This window comes from Pelodiscus sinensis, chromosome 5, assembly GCF_049634645.1.
Source record: "Pelodiscus sinensis isolate JC-2024 chromosome 5, ASM4963464v1, whole genome shotgun sequence".
In the NCBI taxonomy this organism is placed as follows: domain Eukaryota; kingdom Metazoa; phylum Chordata; order Testudines; family Trionychidae; genus Pelodiscus; species Pelodiscus sinensis.
In genome coordinates this window covers 86063161-86086582 of record NC_134715.1, presented here as the reverse complement: position 1 = coordinate 86086582, position 23422 = coordinate 86063161, and the positions used below count along the sequence as shown (strand labels likewise).

The window sequence follows — 23422 nt, the reverse complement described above, 5'->3', positions numbered from 1 at the left end:
ACATCCAAAACGTAGGTTGACATAGCTGTGTCACTCAGGGAGATAAAATATTTGAGTGCATAAAATGCTCACAACCCTGAGAGATGTAGTTAAGTCAACCTAAGTCCCATGGTAGACCCCAAATAAATTTTCTTTTGACCTGGCTACTTCCCCTTGAGGTGTTGGATTTAATGCATCAGTGGAAGGGATTTTTCTGTCCATGCAATTAATCCATCTCTCCAAGAGGTGGAAGCTAAGTTTGTGGAAGAATTCTGTCAGTTGGGCTGCATCTACACTAGGGATTAGGTCAATTTAACTACGGTACAGGCAGTCCCCGGGTTACGTACAAGATAGGGACTGTAGGTTTGTTCTTAAGTTGAATCTGTATGTAAGTCGGAACTGGCGTCCAGATTCAGCCGCTGCTGAAACTGATCAGTTTCAACAGTGGCTGAATCTGGACGCCAGTTCTGACTTACATACAGATTCAACTTAAGAACCCCAGGCATCCCCAAGTCAGCTGCTGCTGAAACTGATCAGCGGCTGATTCCAGGAAGCCCGGGGCAGGGGCTTCCTGTAGTCAGCCACTGGTCAGTTTCAGCAGCGGCTGACTTGGGGACGCCTGAGGCAGAGCAGCTGGGGTGCTGCTGGGTTGGTCCAGTAGCGCCGCCGCTCCTCGGCGCTACTGGACCAACCCAGCAGCACCCAAGCTGCTCTGCCCCAGGCGTCCTGATTCAGCCGCTGCTGAATCTGACCAGCAGTGGCTGAATCAGGTCGCCTGGGGCAGAACAGTTGGGGTGCTGCCCGGTTGGTCCAGTAGCGCCCAGAGCGGCGCTACGGGACCAACTGGCAGCACCCCAGCTGCTGTACCACAGGTGTCCGGAGCAAAGCCATGGAGCACGGGGGCAGCGGGACAGCCCAGACGCGCCGTGGCTGTCCTGCTGTCCTCGGGCTCTGTGGCTTTGCTCTGCTTTGTTCCCCGTCCCCCTGGTCTCCAGACCAGGGGGACGGGGAGCAAAGCGGCGGAACACGCGGGCAGCGGACAGCCCAGACGCGTCTGGGCTGTCCGCTGCCCGCGTGCTCCGCGGCTTTGCTCTGCTTTGCCCCCCCGTTCCCCTGGTCTGTAGACCAAGGGCATGGGGGGGGGGGGCAAAGCAGAGCCAAGCCGCGGAGGACGCAGCCAGCTGACAGCTGTCAGCTGACCGCACGCTCCGCGGCTTGGCTCTGCTTTGCCCCCCCCCCGTCCTCCTGGTCTGCAGACCAGGGAGACGGGGGACGGGCAAAGCAGAGCCAAGCCGCGGAGCGCCCGGCCAGCTGACAGCCCTGTCCGCTGCCCATGTGTTCCGCCGCTTTGCTTCCTCTCCCTGGTCTGCTGGAGACCAGGGAGAGGAACGCCCCGTTCGTAACTGCGGATCCGACATAAGTCGGATCCGCGTAACTCAGGGACTGCCTGTACTTAGAACATGAAATTTTTCACAGCCCTGAACACCTTGATAAGGTTTGTGGCAGCAGGAAGGAGACAGAGAGACATGGACAGGAATATGAGGACTGAGACTGTGGCCACAGTTGGGGGACAGAGCCGGAAGCAGAGTACTGGGAACTGAGGCCCCAGCCTGGAGGTGGGACCCTAGGTGAGGGGCTGGAAGTGGGGCCTGAGGTACAGGACCAGCAGCCAGAGCTGGGAGTAGAGTTGTGTGGCACTCCTCCCTCACCCTTCTTGGGGGTTGGCGCAGGACCCTGCTCCCCCCCAAACAGTTCTCCATGGTCCCCAGCAGTTGCACCCCACACTCTGGGGACCTCTGCCTTAGGGAGTTAGCCAATGATGTTTGCCAGTAGAGGAAAAGCAGAGACATAAAATTTTGAATTTCCTTAATTTTCAGGTACCCTACAAGTAAGAACTGACAAAGGGAGGGAAATAACGTGCTCACTACACAACTACAGTGGTACCAGAGGAGGAAGGAAAACTGGCTTGTCTAGAGGAAGGAGAATGGCTGGCCCCCTGGGACAGTAGACAATGCTCCACACCGCACCCAGGCACCTGTCCATTTCAGTCAGGAATCAGTATACTGTAGATGCAACACAAAGTGAGGAGCAGATCACAGTGTCTGAGGAATAGACCATAATGGCGAGGAGGAGGAGCCTCTTGTCCCTAAAACTGGGGACTGAGTCAGGATAGGAGGAGGTCAGGGTCAGGCTGCCACCAGGTGACAGATTGCAGGCCACTAACAGAAATCAGAGTCAGAAGCCAGAGACTAAGTTTTACAGTGAGGAAAGGTCTGGAGCAAAAGCAAGCAAATAGTCTGTGTCATTGCATGGACAACTACATATGATGGTTTCCTGCTTTCTATAGCAGCGCAGGCCAGTCAGTAGTCTATGGGGGGTTATCACTGAGGTCCTGCTGGATGGTACTTCCTACGTTGTTTAGCTCAGCAGTTTCAGCCACCAGTCTACAGCCCAGTGTTGGGCCACAAACTGCTGGCTGATGGGCCGCAGTGGCTCAGGGGGCCAGTGCTGAGGTACACTGCCCAACGTCTCCTCTCTTGTCGTGGCTGTTGGGAAAGGAATACCCTACCCCGCCTTTCAGCCAGCCAACACCCGGCAGGGGTGAGAGCTCCTCCTGGATGCAGATGAGTGGTTTGCTGCGCAGAAGGAGGACTGTGCAGAGCCCTGCATGGCAGCCTTAGAACAGCGGTGACCTGGGCAGCAGTGCTCAGCTGGGAGGCATGCAGGGTGGAGCAGGCAGTGGGAACTCTGGGGGCGGGGCTGGTGTTGGGGGCTCTAAGGGGCAGAAGGCTGGCACTGGGCAGCTCTCGGGCATCCAAGGTGGGGAGCTGGCACTGGGGGGCTCTGAGTGCAGGGATAGTAGTGGAGGAGCTACAGGGGCAGGGCTGGCACTGGGGAGCTCTGGGGACAGGGCTGACATTGGGGACTGGGGGCTGGCACGGGGGTATTCTGAGGGGTTGAGTGCAGTGGGGCTCTAGAAACAGGAGGCTGGCACTGGAGAGGTCTGGTGGTGGTGGTGCTCTAAGGGGCGGGGGCTGGCACTGGGGAGCTCTGAGGGTGGGAGGCTGGCACTGGGAAAGTTGGGTGCAGGGGACTCTGGGATCAGTGGCTAGTGCTTGGGGGTATTGGAGGAGTGGGGGGGCTTTAGGGGTTGGGGCTGGCACTGGAGGGCTCAGGGGTTGGGGTATACCCCAGCCCCGGCCCCCAAGCCTCCATGAACAGCCAGTTTCAGCTGCAGCAGCCACCTGCTGATAACATTTTATTTGCATATATATTATTTGCGTAATGGGTGTGCATGTATGCAAATAAAATTTTACCGGTCCACACAAAGTTTGTCAGTGTGTTTGCCGGTCCGCGGTTTAAAAAGGTTTAGCGTCACAGACTTCTCTACTGGCAACCTGGCCCTTCCAATAGTGATGTGGAAGCATAGGCAGCCTAGAATACCCCTGCTCTAGGTTCTTGCCCTCCCCTCAGGTTATAATAGGTATATTAACAAGAGTGTTATATGTAAGACATGAGAGATAATTTTCCTGCTCTGTTTTGCCTCAACAACTGGAATACTGTATCCAGTTCTGTGTGCCACATTTTAAGAAAATATGTGGACAAATTGGAAAGAGTCTAGAGAAGAGCAACAAAAAACAGTGAAAGATTTGGAATAGCGGACTTGTGAAGAAAGCTTAAAATATCTGTGCATGTTTAGTCTTGAGAGAAGAAGACTGAGGTGAGACCTGATAACAGGTTTCAGATATGCAAGGCGGTATAAAGAAGATTGTGTTTAATTGTTCTCATTGTCTGGTGAAGATAGGACAAGTAGTAATGGGCCTGACAATAAGCACTTCTCATCTTTTGTGGTGATAAATGGCAGGAAAATGTTCTTTTAATTCCAGCTCTGGTGCATCTCCCTCCAACTCCCTCTCTCATCCATTTTTTTTCAATTCTTGCCTCTGATTTGTACCTTTATTTAATCTCAGCTCTGATTTATTATTTTAACCTACTAAATGTGGTATAAACTTTTAGAGTACTCAACAATATGAAAAATAAAATTAGTCTGGAAAATATTTGATGTGAACAATTAATGCCAAAAGAATTGGTGATGGTTGATCACCAGGCTACTGGGCTTAAAACCATAGGCTACGTCTAGACTGGCCCCTTCTTCGGAAGAGGAATGCTAATTTCTAACTTTGGAATAGGGAAATCCGCAGGGGATTTAAATACCCCCCACGGGATTTAAATAAACATGGCCGCCGCTTTTTTTCCGGCTCGGGGAAAAGCCGGAAAAGAGCGTCCAGACTGGCACGATCCTCCGGAATAAAGCCCTTTTCCGGAGGATCTCTTATTCTAAGAGGGCTTTATTCCGGAGGATCGCGCCAGTCTGGACGCTCTTTTCCGGCTTTTCCCCGAGCCGGAAAAAAAGCGGCGGCCATGTTTATTTAAATCCCACGGGGGGTATTTAAATCCCCCGCGGATTTCCCTATTCCAACCTGAAGTAGGAATAAGAGATCCTCTGGAAAAGGGCTTTATTCCGGAGGATTGCGCCAGTCTGGATGCTCTTTTCCGGCTTTTCCCCGAGCTGGAAAAAAAGCGGCGGCCATGTTTATTTAAATCCCGCGGGGGGTATTTAAATCCCCCGCGGATTTCCCTATTCCAAAGTTAGAAATTAGCATGCCTCTTCCGAAGAAGGGGCCAGTGTAGACACAGCCATACAGAATTAATTTGTTGTCAGGTTGAATGATCTTGGAGACTATAATTCTTAAAGTTTTTGCTTTGATACATCACAGATAAAGGCTGAAAAAACTGTTTTTGTTTTCTTCTGCTTTTCCAGTGTTATGTTTTTATTTTTTAATGTTTTAACTTCCGTTTTCATGATTATGCAAAGTCAAAGCAATGGAAGTTCTGTCAGGAAATCATGAGGGTTTTGTTTTGTTTTTATATATACTGTACAGCACAAAGTGCAACTATTTCTCTTTATGGGCCAGTTTGGAAGAAAGACCACTAGCCAAAATCAGATTAACCAGTTTAAATCCAGAATGATTACATTAATGAAGAATTAATAATTTACTTGGCAGTTCTCTGTAGTCTGATTTAATTATTGCCTGTGTAAATATTTAAGCATTCCTGAAATTAAAATAATCAGTATTCATCTGAAGACTTGCTTTAAACTTGAAAACTTTTAAGTTTTAAAAAATGATGTAAAAGTAGTTTCACATTCTGCAATTACCTTTGAGTCCTGTCAATTTTTGTAGGTTTAGTTATGAGGGTCTTTCCGTAACAAAGATGGTAGCCATTGCCTATCGTTTTTAAAATGTGCAGTGGGGAAAGTAAGGGTGTATGCCCTGGTGTGAAGCTCTGGCAAGAGCTGACTGAGCTGTGGCAAAAACTATTTAAAGAGCTGGCAAGATCCCAGGTTGCAATAGGACAGTACCTGTAAGAAATTTTTAAGTAACTTTCACTTTTGAAAAAGAGATTGAAGAAATGTTGTCTTTAAGAAAAATCATCTCACTTTCCATGCTAACTGGACAGCCAGAAGGCATGGCAATACAGGGTGCAGTAGAAATGCCTAAAGGCAGGGCAGGATTAAGGCATGGGCTGGCTGGATTAAGGCAAGGGCTGGCCAGGCTGCTGCCCAGGGCGCCAACCTATGGGGAGGCAACTGATGGCAGCTGTAAAGGGGCACGCAGCACCCCTTACAGCTGCCATCAGGTGCCGCGCACCTGGATCCTGGACTGCAGCAGCTCCCAGCGGCCACCCTGCAGTGGCCGCCTGGGGCGGGGGGCCACGTTAAACCCCGCAGCGCCAGCCAGCAGCGCCCTTTCCCCCTGCGGCTGTGGGGCCCTACACAGCCAGACTCGGCCCACCTCTGGCGGTGCGCCAATGGCGATAGCCGGGCTGGGCATGTGTGTCCTGTTGCCGCCAGCTCCGCATGCCCTCCCCCACATGCTGGGCGGGGGCAGGGCCGTGCATGTGCCCTCCCCCAACCTGGGGCACAATTAAACTGTCTGCCCGGGGAACCGGAATGGCTCGGGCCGGCCCTGCTAAAGGGAATAGGGGAGGGAGACTGACAGAAAAGGAGAAGGTTAGGATGCCACGCCTGTAGGGGAGGGAAAATATGGGAGAGGAGCAGGTGAAAAACAAGGAGGTAAGGAATGGATCCTTGCTGCAGTACAGAGAGATGCAGAATAATGCTATGTGAGTGGGTAGGAAGGGATAAAACAGCAGCTCCTACCCTCTCCTCCAAAAGTAAGAGAGGCTAATTTCTCCTCTTGCCAGTAGCCTGGGGAAGGCTTCCCTTAATGTGGGCCTGTTGGCTGGAGGATTGTCCAAGCTGCATTGAGCATGCTCCTGTTGGGTAAGGGCTCACTCCCCTGCAGACTGAAACACCTGCCCCCTTGCAGTCTTCCCAGTGATTTGTTTTAATCGACTTTTTATTGTTGGGCTGAGGATTTTTATAACTTTGGTGGCAGGCAAGTGTCCGTTTCCCGCCTTCCCTGACTTTGGGAAGCCCAATTTCTGTGGCACTAGTTAGCAGGGCTGGGTTAGCAAAGGGCCCCACGGGGGGTGGGCCTGAGACAGGCCGCTGTAAAATCTACATTACGCCGGCTTGTATCTTTCTCCCCCAGGGTGGCCCCTCGGAGAGGCTCCTCTTCCCACTGTGCCGCACGGCGAAGGCCCAGAACCTCTTACTCCTTCCCGCACTGTGCCCAGCTGGGAGAGGGGGCAGGCCCCCTTTCCCCGCCCCAACCCCCAGCAGTGTCCTACTCCTCCCCGCAGTCCCAGTGCTCCTCGGGCTGCGGGGCTCGGCCCTTTCCTGTGTGTGTGTCAGTCATTCAGCGGGGGGAGGGGAAGCGCTGAGCGAGCGGCGGCGGCGGCTCCTCGGCGGGGGAGGGCGGGCGCTGCACACACCGGCCGCCGCCTCCTCCTCCGCCGCTCGGCTGCCGCGGGGAGCTGCGCGCGCGGTCTGTGCCTGTGCAGCGCAGGGCCGGCGCGGTCCAGGGCAGGCGGCCATGTCGGCCGGCGAGGTGGAGCGGCTGGCGGCGGATCTGAGCGGGGCCGGCGGGGATGAGGAGGAGGAGTGGCTCTATGGCGGTACGCACCTTCCTAGGCCCCGGCCTGGCCCGGCCGCCTCGCGCTCCCTGGCGCCGCGGGACGGGGAAAGGCCGGAAGGGGAGCGCTAGGCCCTAGCGTGCGCAGCAGCCGCTCTCCCATCGCCTAGGCCGATCCCTGGGCCGGGCCGGGCCGGGCCTGCTGCCTCTGACCGCGTGCCCATCTCCCGCAGGAGCCGCGCCGGGGGCTGCCGGCCTGGCCTGTTGGTGCGGGAACCACCTGCGCTAGTGTGGCCGGACTGGAGGCTGGTCACGGCGCACCCCCGGGCTCCAGTGTGACTGCAGTGATCCCCAGGCCTGCGGCTCTCTGCTCCCCGCCCCATCTCTGCCTGGTCCCCTCCTTTCGCTTGACCTCCTGGGTTTTCAGCTCTCCATTATCCGGCCACCCCCCTTCCGCCATAAGCCTCAGGCAGCTCCTGGCTGGTTATGTGCTCCCACAAATGCGGCCCCCTTTAAAAGGTCCATGAGTCTTTCTTTCTGGCCTTGTAAATTTTCCATCACCATCCTATTTAGCTCCTACCTAGATCTAGAGGTGAGAGACTCCTTTGACATACCAAAGATTTAAAATGTGTACTTCCAAGTGTAATTTCCCATTCTGTAGAATTACTTAGAACTAGGAGGAAAAGGCTGATTGGACACTGGGTTCCTATAGTGCTTCAGTCTATAATTTGTACCAAATCCACTCGTTTTGGACTGGAAGGTTAGAATATAATGACTGATCAAAAGCATGTTTGTGTATCAAACGGTATTTTATTTTCTGACAGGTAGTAGTGTCTCCAACACTTTGAGAAAATTCTGAGATGTGATTGATACGGAATACTGAGTTTACATTTAGGGCTGCAGGATTGGCCCCTCATTCATCTCATTAGTTCCACCAAAATCCATGATTGCTTTCATGAATAAAGATAGCAAGATCAACACCTTGTTTTCTGTTATGCCTTTCATATAAATTATCTTAAAATTATTTTAATATTCTTAGGCCCTTAAATTTTCACATACATAATCACATTTGAAATACTGTAATCTTTCTCTTTTGTTTGTTTGAAACTATGGAGCTTCACTTTGGTGGGTATGTCTAATCTGCCACTGGAGTGAGTTTCCAGCCTGGGTAGACACTCTCATTAGTGGGGCTTCAGCTAGCATGCTGACATTAGGAATATGAACTGGTCTTGTGAGTCTAAGATGCAGTCTAAGCTACACCATCAATACTTCTGTTTTAAGAGTGCTACCTTGCACCTCACTAGGATGAATTTGTTTTCCCTGAGTGGGCCATTGTTGCCAGCTGCAGTGTAGACATACCAATTTTGTACCCTAACCACATTACTGTTGCCTGCAAACTAAAACACTGATACTGTAAGGGTCTATTTGTAGAGCTCTGTTGGCTTAAGGGGGTGCTGTCTTGGGTCAGATGTCTTAGCACATATATCTAACTCAGGACTGGAGAGCCCACAAATTTATTCAGGGATCATTGCTTAAATAAAGTTATTTGGTATAGGATAAGCTTGCAATAAACTGCTATTTTTGACTCTAGGGTTTCTCATACATAATATTTAAATAATGTTTTTCTTTTGACAGATGAAAATGAACCAGAGAGACCAGAGGAACAAAAAGCTAGGTGGGTGTCTTGATAAGTTGTGAATCTGGTAATGTAGTTGTGCAAAAAGTGTATTAAAACATAATTTCACACCTTTTTCTTGCGGTTACATCGTTGGGAGTTGGACACCTAAATGGTTACCTTTGAATATCTCCTTCATATCATTTGTGTGATCTGCCAGTTCAACTGTTTAAATAGCTTTCTCTAGAATTGGGGCTTTTCAATCTTACATATGAAAATCCATTTTTAATTAAGTGCAGCATTATCCATATCATTGTAAAAAAGGACTAAGATTTCTTTAATGTAGTTTTTGTTACATTGGGAGCCCACTTCATTCACACTTAAATGTATTATTATAGGACTTAGGGATATCTGCTGTAATTTGCAGTACAGGCAGTCCCTGGGTTAGGTCAATCCGACTTAAGTCGGACCCCTAGTTACAAACGGGGGGAAGGGGCGCAGCTAGTGCGGGGTGCCTCCCCCACTGTCGCCGCCTCCGGCGGCGCAGGTGGCGCTTCCCCCCAGCAGACCAGTGAGACGTGGAGCTAGTGCCCCCCCCAGCAGACCAGGGAGACGTGGAGCGGCTTTTCTCGCCGCGGAGGACGCAGGCAGCGGGACAGCGGCGCATCTCGGTCCCGCTGCCCGCGTCCTCCGTGGCGAGAAAAGCCGCTCCGTGTCTCTCTGGTCTGCTGGGGGGGGGCGCAGCTAGTGTGCCCCCTCCCCCCCAGCAGACCAGGCTTTTCTCGCCGCGGAGAACGTGGGCGGTGGGACCGCCGAGACGCGCCGCGGTCCCGCCGCCCACGTCCTCCGCGGCGAGAAAAGCCGCTCCGCGTCTCCCTGGTCTGCTGGGGGGAGGGAGGGGCGCAGCTAGTGCCTCCCCCCCTCAGCAGACCAGGCTTTTCTCGCCGCTGGTCAGTTTCAGCAGCGACTGAATCAGGACGCCTGGGGTAGAGCAGCTGGGGTGCTGCCGGGTTGCTCCCCGCAGTGCCGAGGTGTGGCGCTGCGGGGACCTACCTGGCAGCGCCCCAGCTGCTCTGTCCCAGGCATCCAGATTCTGCCACTGCTGAATCTGACCAGCGGCTGACTACAGGAAGCTTGAGGCAGAGCTGCTCTGCCCTGGGCTTCCTGGAATCAGCCACTGATCAGTTTCAGCAGCAGCTGACTTGGGGACACCTGGGGTAGAGCAGCTGGGGTGCTGCCGGGTTGGTCCCTCAGCGCCACTCCTCGGCACTACTGGACCTACCTGGCAGCGCCCCAGCTGCTCTGTCCCAGGCGTCCAGATTCAGCCGCTGTTGAAACTGATCAGCGGCTGATTCCAGGAAGCCCGGGGCAGAGCAGCTCTGCCTCTGGATTCCTGTAGTCAGCTGCTGGTCAGTTTCAGCAGCGGCTGACTTGGGAACGCCTGGGGCAGAGCAGCTGGGGTGCTGCCGGGTTGGTCCCGCCGCGCCAAGGGTCGGCGCTACCAGACGAACCCAGCAGCATTCCAGCTGCTCTGCCCCAGGCGTGTCCGATTCAGCCGCTGCTGGTCAGTTTCAACAGCGGCTGAATCTGGACGCCAGTTCCGACTTACATACAAATTCAACTTAAGAACAAACCTATAGTCCCTATGTTGTACGTAACCCGGGGACTGCCTGTACTTGTGAGGAAGGTGTAATAACATTTCAGTGTAGATGCTACAGTGAAATAAGAACATTTCACTCTATTTTCAAGCTGTTGATGTTCTCTTTTGAGGCAGGTGACAAAATAGATACTGAGCAACTAAAGACATCTAGAGCAATAAATATGACAGCATGGAATCATTCACTTTTGCTAGTTCTTGGTTTTCATTCATTTGACTTGCTTAGTGTATTCCTAAAATTAGAAGCTAGGCCTGAAGCATATACTGAATGTTCTTGGAGATTGCCTTGTCAGGGATATACATATGATATTAGATTATAGTTGAATCCTTTTAAATAGAGCTTTATTGTCAAGAGTGACTGAGATTTCTGAGCAGTACATATTTTCTAGGTATTCTTTGACCAGGCCTTTTAGTTATCAATAGTAAGGACTGAAATCTTTTACTTGAAATGATTTTCTTTAGTGAGTAAAAGGCAGATGTGATGTGTTCACAGAATCTTTTGTAAGTGAGGAGATAAGCTGCTGCATTCTAATTCCCTCAGCAGTAGTGCTGTCAGGCCTGCATTCTTGTAGTTCAGGGAAATGAAGACAAAATTGTGAATTACCCATGTTATGTAAGGATAGGACATTACTTCTGGTCAGTGAGAGATGGTAGAACGTGTTACTTGCAGGTGCTGCTGTGAGAGGTTAGCTTCAGCTAGGAATCAAGGAAAGCTTCCTAAACTGCACAGTGCCTACACATTCTTCTTGGTATTTTCTTCTACCTAATAGTATAATTTCAGTCTTACAACCAGTTTTTCTTTATCCAAGAGCATATCTCAGCCAATCATTGAGTTAACTTGGTGACAGAGATCATCCAGAGGTCCCTACACCTTCTGTTGTGCCCTGTGTCCTTTGCAACTGCAGGGTGTGGAGACTGAAATCTTACCAAGATATAACTCTGGAAGGCTGCACCTTCATTTCTAGGCTGTAGTTTCACTGAAGACTTTGGCCAAGATATTTAGGTGTTGCTATGCTCAGTGTTGTGTTACAATAATTGTTTTAGAGTCCTAAAATGCCTATAGCTTTTGAAAATGATATTTAGGTTCCTAAGTCAGTTAAGTGTTGTGACACTGAGTTCAGCACTGTCCAAATACCTGTACAAATCTGGGCCTTTTAGCAGTTTAGTCTAGCACAGTGCAGTTTTGCTGATGCTAATGGAAACGCTAACGTAGATTTGAGGTCTGTCATTGTTACACTATGTCATCTAGACAAGCTGTTTTACTGTGTCTTTTCTCATAATCTATAGATAGGCTTGACAGAATTCATTTTTTATTCTTTTATAATTTTAGTAGATAACACTGTAAATTAATCAATATAAAAGCTTAAACATTTGCACAGTTGCAGGAAATTATGGGGATCAGACAATTATTTAATGAAAGGTGTTGAGATTAAAAAGTTAAAGCTTTATATACCATTAAAACTCAACTTTTCAATGTCACGTCAAATACTCAAATACACGTACCATCAACAGATTATACCTGTTACTACTATTCGTTCATAGTGAATTTGTAAAAAGTCTAAATCACTGGATATTGACTTTAAGTTCTTAATTAACATTTTATTACTGTACATTTTGGTTATCATCTATGGAAGTATATTTTGCGTGTGTGTGTAAAACCATATGCTCCAATTAAAAAATTAGAGCCTTGTAAGCCTGTTCAGAAGCTTACATGAATATACTCTGCCTTTTTCACCTGTGTTCACATTGGTGCCAAAGCTACACTGGTGTTTAACTAATGAAGAAAGAATTGCTAGCAATTCTCAGTGTGATGAAGGCCACAGTATGGAGTAGCTGTAGTCAGTGCTTTCATGCTTTTCCAAGACTGGCATTTTCTAAAATCTCTGGAGTGACTGGACTTTATCCCTAAGCAGTAACGAGGTAGAGACAATCCCTTTGAAATTTTATGCTTTACATTCAGTATTCCACAGTGGATTCAGTTGTAATGAAGTGAAACTTCACTGTAATAGTAGTGGAAGTTCACCAAAATGCACAAGACATTTTTGATTTGCATTCTACTCCTATACAGGAGTACCATTATATGTGATTGATTATGATCACGTTACACTGTTTCTAGCTCATATCAGAATTTAAATCCAGTTTGAATAGCTCGGGCATATTTGTGTATATGAGTCAATGAAAATTTAAGCAATGAAATGGTCCCTTTTGTATCAATCTGACTTTTCTAATGTTACTTTCATATTGGTGACACTTCTGATATTGATGTTTGAAGTTATACTACCTTGTTGTTCTCTGATTTTCTAGTATCTTCTGTAAACAGTGTCCAGATTCTTCTTCCCCATAGTATTTAATTGCTATGCTGATCATTTCTTTCATAGATTCACAAAATGGTTTATGTACCAAAGTTCAATATTTATATGTCACTAGCATACACCAAACTGCTGCTCAGCTGTTGCCTAATCACCTTTGAAGAGTGATTTTTAAGGCTCGCCCTCTCATCATCTCATGGCTTTGTGTTATTTCAGTATATCTCTTCCATTACCACTTGTATCAGAGGGTATGTCTACACAGCAGAGTTATTTCAAAATAAATTCGAAATAGCGGAGCGCTTATTTTGAATTTGGTAAACCTCATTCTACGAGGAATAACGCCAAATTTGAAATAGTTATTTCAAAATAAGTACTGTGTAGACACTTATTTTGAAATAGGGGGCCTCCAGCCTTCCCAGGGAGCCCTGATGGCCACTCCAGCCTCAACCAAGAACACTCCACTCCCTCACCCCCTCCCCGGAGCCCTTAAAGGGGTAGACTCTGGCCACAGTGATGTGCCAGCTCCAAGCCTGCTAGCCCAGAGCCAGCAGTCACTGCCCCGACCCAGTGGCCTCAAAACATGAGCCAGCAAGCCCCTGGCAGCCAACCCTTCACCACTCCCCAGAAGGAGTCTGCCAGCTCCCAGGAGCCTGCTAGGGCCCAGAGAAATCGGGCACCTTCCTGGTCCAGGGTGGAGATCCTGGACCTTATTCAGGTTTGGGGGGAATTCCCCCAACGTTCATGATCTCTGCCCTAGATGGAGGAATGCAGCCTGTGGCAGGATAGCTGCCAGCCTGGCCACCAAAGGCCACATGCGAACCCAGGTTCGCATGAAAATCAAGTTGGTCCGGCAAGACCCCCACTTCTGAGCTTCCCTTCCCCCTTCCAGCTTCCTTCTCCCAGGTTTCCCCCTCCCCTCTCCCACCCTCTCTCTTCCCCTCTCCTGCCTCCTTTCCCCAGTCTCACCAGAGTTTCACTCCCTCCCTCCCAGTTTCATTAAATAAAGAGAGTTTGTGTTCATGAAAATACGTGTATTTTATTTGACATCAGGAAGGTGGATTAGGTAGGGGTAAGTGGAAGGACGTGAGTGAGGAATGAGGCACAAGCCCCCAGTGGAGCAGACCAGGGAGGCTCTTAGTGCTCCTCAGGGTGGAAGCTCTCCCGCAGGGCCTCCTGGATACTGGCAGCCCCCCGATGGACCTCCCGGATGGCAGTCTGAAGAAAGTGCAGCCAGGCTCTTAGCAACACAACCAAGAGAAGCAGCAGAGTGCCCAGGGGCAGCTCTAGCTCCATATTGCAGAGTTCTGTGGTGTCCCGAGTGAGGCCGACCAGAGCATGCAGAGACAAAATGCTTTGCTGTCCCTCATTTAGGTAGACAGGCAAGCAGGGAAACCTGAGAACTAGCTATCCAGGGGAGGGGGAAGGGTGGAGTCCCTTTAAGCACAGATCTCAGATTGTGGGGCTGCTGCCTGAGGCTCAGTAAGTCCTGACCTGGTGCCCTGGCGGAACTGGTTCCGGCCAGCCTTAAATGCGATTCAGCATCCACTCAGTGTGGACGCGCTATTTCGAAATAGCAAAGTGCTATTTTGAAATGCATTTTGTGTGTAGACGCGTTGTTTCGAAATAACTATTTCAAAATAACACTGTAGTGTAGACATACCAGAGAGAGCAGCAGCAACTCCCCAGGAACTGATGCACACCAGTAGCGTACCTGCTCCTGCCTGCAGCCCCCTTGGTTGCTGCCCCCACACTAGTGCCTTTGATACAGAGGCAGCAGTGCAAGGGTAGCAGCCGAATTTCCAGTAGCAGGGTGGGAATCTGCATGAAACTATGAACGTTAACCCATAAGCCAGGCTTATCAGTTAACCGTTTACACCATTATACATTCACATCCCTACAGTCCACCAAATATGCTGACTTCTGTGAATCCCTTTTTCGGGCACCTAACTCTCCCTATGTGTTGTGTGGGGAGAAAACTTGGGGTTGTGAATTCGACTAGGTAGCAGGGGGGGTTAAGTCCCTCTTGTGAACCTAACCTTCAGTGTCGTTTTTTGATTTCCCAGTATTGCTTCCACCTGCTCCATTTTACAACTCTAGTCAAAATGGCATGAATGAACAATATGCTAGTTTGCTTAGTTAGGTGTTTGCAGCAAAAGTGCTTTGTTTTATTTATTTTGAAGAGTTTATGGTTTTGTGCAAAATAGTCATACTTTGCAATTACCTACAGATACCAAATTTTGTATTAAACAGTCCTGTCACTTAAATTAGCTAAATGCAATACTTTTGAGACCAGAATATGCTGGGTGAAAGGTTTAAATAATTATTTTTGTTTTTTATCAGGAAAAAAGTCAGGATCATTATTTTTTATGAACTCTAATCATATTCACTAACAAAATTAAAATTGAATCACCTATTCAATTGTCATTTTAGTGGAAAGAAAATTTTTACTGTCACAAATCAAAAAATAATTACAATTTGTTATGGAAACAGTAATGGAAACTTTCTGAGTTTCTGATTCAAATTTATTACGTAAGGCGATTATTCAGTTAAATGAATAATATTTAAAGTAGAAATCCTACAAATTTAAAACTGTTCTTTTACAGGCAGTCCCCAGGTTACATACAAGATAGGGACTGTAGGTTTGTACTTAAGTTGAATTTGTACTTAAGTCGGAACTGGCGTCCAGATTCAGCTGCTGCTGAAACTGACCAGCGGCTGACTACAGGAAGCCTGAGGCAGAGTTTCTTTGCCCCAGGCTTCCTGGAATCAGCCGCTGATCAGTTTCAACAGCAGCTGAATCTGGATGCCTGGGACAGAGCAGCTGGGGCGCTGCCAGGTAGGTCCCTGCAGTGCCCTCACCTCGGCGCTGCGGGGACCAACCCGGCAGCACCCCAGCTGCTCTACCCCAGGTGTCCCCAAGTCAGCTGCTGCTGTAACTGATCAGCGGCTGATTCCAGGAAGCCTGGGGCAGAGTAACTCTGCCTGGGGCTTCCTGTAGTCAGCCGTTGGTCGGTTTCAGCAGCGGCTGACTTGGGGACGCCTGGGGCAGAGCAGCTGGGGTGCTGCTGGCTTGCTCCAGTAGCGCCGCTCCTAGGCGCTACTGGACCAACCCAGCAGCACCCCTGCTGCTGTGCCCCAGTCGTCCTGATTCAGCCGCTGCTGAAACTGACCAGCAGCGGCTGAATCAGGACGCGTGCTGCAGAGCAGCTGGGGTGCTGCCAGGTTGGTCCAGTAACGCCGGGGAGCGGCGCTGCGGGACCAACCGGCAGTGCCCCAGCTGCTCTACCACAGGCGTCCGCGAGAAAAGCCTGGTCTGCTGGGGGGGAGGGGCGCACTAGCTGCGCTCCCCCCCCCCCAGCAGACCATGGAGTTGTGGGCGGCAGGACTGAGACGCGCCGCGGTGCCGCCGCCCAGGTCCTCCGCAGCTTTGCTCCGCGTCTCAAAGACGAGCTTCACCTGCTAGTATGGGTATAATTTGTAATGAAGAGAAATACTGAAAGAACATAGCCATGAGAAAGTTAATAATGTACCTGCACTCTCTGAGATTCACTGCATTTGAACATGTTTAAAGACAAGTATTTTCATCTTTATTGGATTGGCCTCTGTGGCAGATAAACTTTAGATTGTATTTGCCATAGTAATTAAAATGTGCTGGACTAGTTCTTTGATGTATTGGTTACTTTTTAAGGCTTTATAGTGATCTTATTATTAAAGTCTGTTTTCTTTTTAGAGTATTTGTTATGTGTCAGTAAAAATGATCAGTTGTTAAATAAGTTGATTTCTGCAGTTTCTAGTCAATAATGCCATATCTGACCACAAAACAAGCCATCCTGATTGACAATAATTGGCATCACTATTGGCAATATGCTGAATGACAATCACTAGTTCTTGACCCCTAATCTGTCTTCTTACAGGTTGGGACAGAGTGATGAAGGTTGTACTATTACTAATGCTTCAGTCTCCATTCTTGTAATTCTAGCACCATTCAAAACATTAAATTAAATTATTGTTTTTTAACTTGACATTAGCCAGTGTATCATTGTAATGAACAGTGACATGAAACACTTGGGAGTGAATCCCAGAACCAGATTCAGCCCTGATAACTAGCAGGTGCATCTCTCATTGAAGTACCGGAAGTGTTGCCAACTTAAATTAGTACCAAATTGTTTTTTTTTGGTCTGATTGCCCACCCAAAAATAATTTGGAACTGCAGATCCCACATACAGGCTTGAGGAAATATTTTTTTAAGTATCAATGTTCTCCTTTTCAGTTAAGGAACATTGGTCAGTGTGGTTCTTGTATGTTTTTTGTCGTGCAGCATAAACAAGGATGTCAACACAATTATAGAAATTAAATTAATTGCTGTCTCAGAAGCCACAAAAAACTGGCTATTGGGTTCACTTGTTTTTTATAAATTTGAGTGGCAGAATTACTTTACAAACAAATAGTTTTCAATACTTATGGACAAATTAGGTTACAACAAATTTAAAGGATGATCAAATGTTGTCTCTAAAATATCTTATACTCTTGTGCCAGAGAGAACAAAACTTTGATAGAGATTTTTTGAAACATGGTATGTTTAGGCACATCATTTTAATGGAAGATGAGTCTTAATCTGCTCATTGTAAAATCTCAGTCTTCATTTTTGTATATCAAGGATCAAATCCTGTTCCCATTGTATTCCAATGAAAACCTCTCTTTGACTTTCAAAGATGCAGGATCCAAGCCTGATGATGAATTGAAAATATAGTACTTTAAAAATATTAGCATAATTTGTGTCTCCTAAGACCATAAAGTTGCTATTAAATTATCTCTCAGAATATTGCTTAACAGTCATATAAAAGAGTGCTGGGACCTTGGCTATAGTTCAAAATAATGTATCAGTGCTTTTTTACTGTAATATGTAGATAAACATAGTAACTAGCTTGCATTTTCTGTTTAAGTGCTCCGCCACCTGCTTCAAATGAAGAGGAAGCTTCTGAAAATGGTGTTGTGAAAACGGTAATTTTAAATATATATTACAGATATTGTTAATATGCTTCGTTTTTGTTTTCACATGAGGCAATGATAATTTCAGTGACTGAAGAACTCTGTCACTTGATTTGACTTATTTTCAGCTCATTTTTTGTGCAGAGTTTGCGCCTGCAACAATACTTTTTGTATAACCTTTTGCACATCTCATGGGTTAAACCAGTGACCTAAAAATGACCTAACAGGGATATCAAAGCTTATATAATGTTTCAGAAATGTTTTATGGTTGTCCAATTAAAAGCACTATGTAAATGCTAATTACTAGTAGTGCTGCAAAGGTTAGTTTTTTGGTGGGGAAGGGAGGAGAGAAGGGATAATTGTAAATTACTAAATTAATAGTATTTTTAATATGTTGGCGACATGGAGGCAGCTAATTAGTACTATGTTTTAAATATGTATGCATGTTAATATTTATTTCTAATACCATTTGATCCTTCCCCCTCTTACATCTCCAGGCAATTCACTTATTAATATATTGTCACTTTAATAAAATGATGGTGATTAGGGGAAAATGGGGAATAGGAAGGATATACATATAGAGTCAACAGGAGTCTAAAAAAAGCATACCTTACTGTAAAAATTCTTGAGTAACAAAAAACAAACAACTTATTCATTGTATACCAAGTATAGTCCTTGAATAAGTTATCTGCTGAATAGTATTCATTCAGCTATAGAGAAGAAATTGTGTGATTTATTTAATAATAATTTGTGATGTTTGCTGAAGAATGTGTACCTGAACATTATTTTTACCAGCATTCGTAAATATTAGTTTTTGATTCCCTGTGAAGGTGTATTTACAGAATTTAGTCTCTTATTTTTATGTTCTTTCCATGTTGAGTACATGATAATAGAGCTGAACTGCTATGAACTAGATATCCAAAACTAGGGAAGTAAAATTTGTCTATCTAAAACTAGTGATGTAAAATCCTATTTAATCAGTTAAATGTTAAGTTTAACCAGTTAACTGCTTAAACGGGATCCCGCGGATGGAGCCTCTTATCTAAACCTGCTGCACCGTGGGCGGCTCAGGCTGGGTCCACCAGGCTGGGGGCTGTTCCAGCCTGGTCGCTGGTTAACCAGTAAGCATCACCCTAACCATAACCACTTTTTCTTCAGAATGTTAAACTTCACAAATAGCCTGTTGACATTCAAGCTATTTAAGCTTTCTTACCCCCTTTGCATCCAGATATCATCTGTGTTCATATAGACTCAATTGATATGTTTGGTTGTCCTATAAGGATCCTTCGTGCTAAGCTGTAGATGCCAGCTGTAAGCCAAAAAGTATAAACTGACTTGTTAATGTTTTTTTTCACCAAAGATCTCTGGAATGGATGCTTAAGTCTGATTTTTTAGTAAATGCCTGATTGTATCTCTTTTTTGTCTGTTTTTGTTGAAGAAGACAACAGAGGCTGAGGATGACAGTGACAGTGACAGTGATGATGATGAGGATGATGTTCATGTCACCATAGGAGATATTAAAACAGGTGGTCCACAGTATGGGTATGTTATTTTCAGACCTGGAATATTAAAGAGTTTGACTCAGACCTTACAGCAAGTATAATGTTTGAAATAAACAGCAACTGGGTTATTCTGTGCATGTCTATATAGCCTTTTCATTTGGTTAACCAAATAAAATGTAATGATCAAAATGATCTGAAAACAGAAAACTTTAAAATAAAATTTCTGTAAGGAAGAAACAGCAGATAAAGTACATTTTCACTTTAAATTTCTGAAAAACAGTTGCCTTGCAGAAACATGGTGGCTGAGACTCGTTAATTTAATCAAGCGAAAATATAACCGAATTAGAATTTTAGGTTAGTGTTTATGACATCTTGGCCTTTTTTTGCAAACTGGAAAGTATTGTGTACAAAGAACTTGAAATATGTTCTCAGCCAACTTCCAGTGGATAAGTGCATATTATAGCACCATTATAGTTGACGTTTTATGCTGTTTACAGTAGGGATGTAAAATGGGTGAGGCTTACTGGTTGTGGTTAACTGATAGGGGCTAGAGTAGCTACCAATCTGTCCTGGGCAAGAGGCTACTGCAGCCTTGTGAGGCTTGTCGAAGTAGCCCTGTCCATGGTGGCCCCCTCTGCCCCTCCCTGCAACAGGTTACACACTGTCTCCCTGGGGCTTCCAGGGAGCCAGCTGCATATCCTGCAGCAAAGCCTCCCCAGGAGAAGGGCTGGCAGCAGCTCTGGCCCCACTCCCAGAGAGGCAGCTTTGCTATGTCAGCAAAGTCTCCTTCCCAGGAGCAAGGTCAGCAGCAGCTCATGCCAGTCTTGCTTCCGGCAAACCTGCAGCAGCTCTGCTGAAAATCACAGAGGTTATACACAGTTATTTTAAACATGTTTTTACATCCCTAGTTCACAGAGTATTTAGTGGACTTGAGTATTGAACTGGCATGGTTCTTGAAAGTTAGAGACATGGTTGGGCTATGTAGAAAAACTTGTGTTATCACTGTCTTGTATCTTTTTTCCTGTGAATAGAGCACTTCATTTTCACTTTCTGCTATCCCAACAACTTTAAAAAGCGCTATGTTAACTTAAATTTATGGAATATAATTTTTCAAGTTAATTACATGTTTGCAAGGATTTCAAAGAAAAAGCAGCATTAAAGAATGGAAAGCCTGCTTTGGGGTTGCTGCTCATGCATAGAATAAAATTTTGTTAATGATGCCTCTGATGATACTGAGTCATATTCTGCTTGCTTTTCTCACATGAATAGACATATTGATTATTTATATAAATAGAGCTTGTAGGGTTTAATGCTCTATGTACTGCAGTGGTATATTTACTAGGTTATGTATACTATTACAGTGTCCGCTTTAGAATGACATATTCTTCAGTTTTGCAAAGTATTTAGTGTTCCAGGGCTTTGGTAATTCATATATTAAAAACTAAGTTTGCCAAACAGTGCAGTGTTAACAAATGCCAGCTCTATTTGTCATGAGTATTTGTGATTGATTATCATTTCAACAGCATACTGCATGCTCCGGAGCTGGTCACCTTTGGATAAGGAGAACCTAAAAAAGAAGAGGGAGGAAGATTAATATTGCTTTACTAACGGGCAGGGTGCCCCTCATGAGTACATAGAGATATCAGCAGATTACATTAAAGTTTAATAAGACTGAGTACTAGGAATTTTAAATAAAATGACCACTTTTTTCTAAAAAGCCCTTTCAGAGCAAGATTATTCAATGAATTTGTCACCCACTCTTGTTTTATGTACAGCAAAAGGATTTTAAAATTAATTCAGCTTTAAATAAACTGGTGCAATAATTTTTACAAGCTTAAATTATGTCTTCATACGTTTAGGTTCAGCCATTGACACACGAACTACAAAATGTTCTCAGCAAAGTTGAATACTAATATAGCATGTCATAACAGAAGAAAAGTGCTATTTGTGAGTCTTGCATTATTGCAATGCATATTACTTTTATTGAGGCAGAGAATTGGAATACAAAATATTGCAGGGTAGTTATGCTGTAAATTGTACCTTTCTTTTTACTTACCAAGATTACATAATATAAATGTCTTCACCATGTTTAGAGGCAAATGCTAGTTGTGGGGTTGTCCCACATGCACACATTCTGGGGTAGAATTTGTTCCTTAGTGTTCTGAGGTACAGTACGGTTCTGGATCTTTTCAGGTGTTGGACTCTAGTAATAGATCAGCATAGCATCTTGTTTTTAGTTAATGTGTTTTTATATACACTGGAAGTTTAAGATCTGATAAGGCCTAATTTTTGTTTACTGGTTTTGTTAAATAGTATTGTTAGTTTAAAGGTATGAGATATTTGTTTAATGTACTGAGAATTATTTGAGAAATAGCATTTCAGAAAAAGACTCAAGGATATATATTTATTGAAACTACAGTAACCTTTCAGTCATTTTTGATAAATACTTATTGTTCCTGCTTCCATACAGATTAAATGATGATACTGAAACAATGAAGAATCTTTATCTAAAGCATTCTCCAATCCTTGTTCCCTGGAATCCTCTATATCTCTAAGCAGGCACCTCCGCCCCCCCTTTGTTTTAGTTTTCTTTTTTATCTTGTGTATTGTTGAAACTTTGGCATGGTCGTTATGCTTTCAGCACCCAAAGTGTAATTGAGACTTCAGTGCCCTTTGTTATGAAGTGTTGGAGCCGTGCACGCTCTTGCTCCTAGATTGCTCTCTCTACTTCTGCATTGCTAGTTTGGAAAGCTAGAAATTTGGAATTATAGTTGAACCAATGTCCTCTTTGTTTTGTTTCTGAATACACTCTTTCGTCAGTTTTTTTTTCTACCTAATTTTCTATCAATTTTGTTGATTTCTTGAAGCTATGGAACAGCTCCTGTGAATCTCAACATCAAGACAGGAGGTCGAGTTTATGGATCTTCTGGTAAAAAAAGTTTACACATTTATATTAATAGAAAATGTAATAAATGCAGTAGTCTGTAGTAGTAGTACATGCTCTGTATTTAGTAATATAATTCTTGCATAAAGATTCTGCAGTAGTGTGGTAGTGAATTAGGCAATTATAAAGCCTTTAATATTTTATTTAAAAGTTGGATAGACATGTAGCAGGGATGATCTAGACAGTTCTTGGTCCTGCTGTGAGGGCAGGGGACTGCACTCAACCTCTCAAAGTGCCTTGCAGTTCTATGATTCTATAATTAGCTTATAGTGCAGAGGTCTGCCCCCTTAGGAAGGTGCAAAGGAACAGTTAGGGGGGATGCCCCCTTAGGAAGGTGCAAAGGAACAGTTAGGGGGTATGGCATAGGAATGTTAAATTGAGCTTAGTCACCTAATAGTCGATGGAATTTGTGTTGTATATTCAATTAGTCGATAAGGGTGCTTCTGCCTTTGAAATGTAGCAAAAACCCGTTGGCTCTTGCTATGTTTTAAAGGTAGAAGCACTTTGGGGAACATGGGACCAGCGGGGGACTCAAGCAGTCCTCTGCTGGCCCCATGCTCCCTGCTTTTGAAATTTACAAGAGCCCCAGGGGACTCTTGTACATTTCAAAGGCAAAGCATGGGACAAGTTGAGGACCCAAGCTGGCTCTCCCCAGCACTGGTTCCTGCTCCCTCCCCTGCTGCTTCCCTCTGATAGAGGCAATGTGGGGCAGGAAGCAACTAGTTGAGTGTACAAAAAATTATTTGCAGACCACTTAGTTGCTATTATTTCTCTATAGGAAAGGTGGAAGGGTAAAATGCATTTAAAGTAGCAAAGAAAATTATTTCATTTAGATTACAAGCTCTTTGGAGCAGGGATGTTTTCTTCATACTTGTCTGTAAAAAAGTCTAGAACTTTAATGCTGTATAAGTTTCAATAAAATTTTCATTTTAGAAAAGTCACATGAAAAGTGTTTCATATATTAAAATTCCTTTTACAGTGATAAGTTATTATTATTATTATTATTATTTTTTTTTATAGGTGGAAAAATCAAAGGAGTGGATCTTGATGCACCAGGAAGTATTAATGGTGTTCCACTGCTTGAAGTAGATTTAGATTCTTTTGAGGATAAACCTTGGCGAAAACCAGGTAGTATATCCGTATGATATCTTACTGCATAATAATGTACACATGAGTTTAAATACAGGTATTTAATAAACTATTTCGGATAGTTTTCACCAATAGCAGATTAGTTTATTGGTAACAACCTACAACTGGAAGTAATATTCACAAATATTTAATTGTACAGTTAATGAGCTGAATCATCCAGTCTTACTTGAAAAACCTGTAAAGGGACACAAATTATTCTGAGAATGTATTAAATTACATAGAGTTTCTAGGGCATCCA

At 45.4% G+C, this 23422-nt stretch overlaps 1 protein-coding gene across 16 annotated transcripts in view; it reads left to right on the top strand.

Moving 5' to 3' along the window:
* Positions 1–6803: 6803 nt before the first annotated feature.
* Positions 6804–23422, top strand: part of FIP1L1 (factor interacting with PAPOLA and CPSF1) — a 101884-nt gene continuing 85265 nt past the window's right edge. For 4 of the 16 annotated variants that reach the window (XM_075930426.1, XM_075930421.1, XM_075930423.1 and 1 more), the window contains exons 1-6: positions 6806–7062; positions 8655–8694; positions 17544–17601; positions 19028–19131; positions 21959–22020; positions 23056–23163. In XM_075930426.1, the coding sequence (XP_075786541.1) occupies positions 6981–7062; positions 8655–8694; positions 17544–17601; positions 19028–19131; positions 21959–22020; positions 23056–23163 (454 nt within the window). In that variant the 5' untranslated portion in view covers positions 6806–6980. Of the gene's footprint in view, positions 7063–8654; positions 8695–17543; positions 17602–19027; positions 19132–21958; positions 22021–23055; positions 23164–23422 lie in introns of all 16 variants that reach the window. The other 12 variants (XM_075930428.1, XM_075930425.1, XM_075930430.1 and 9 more) reach the window with 6 other exon arrangements.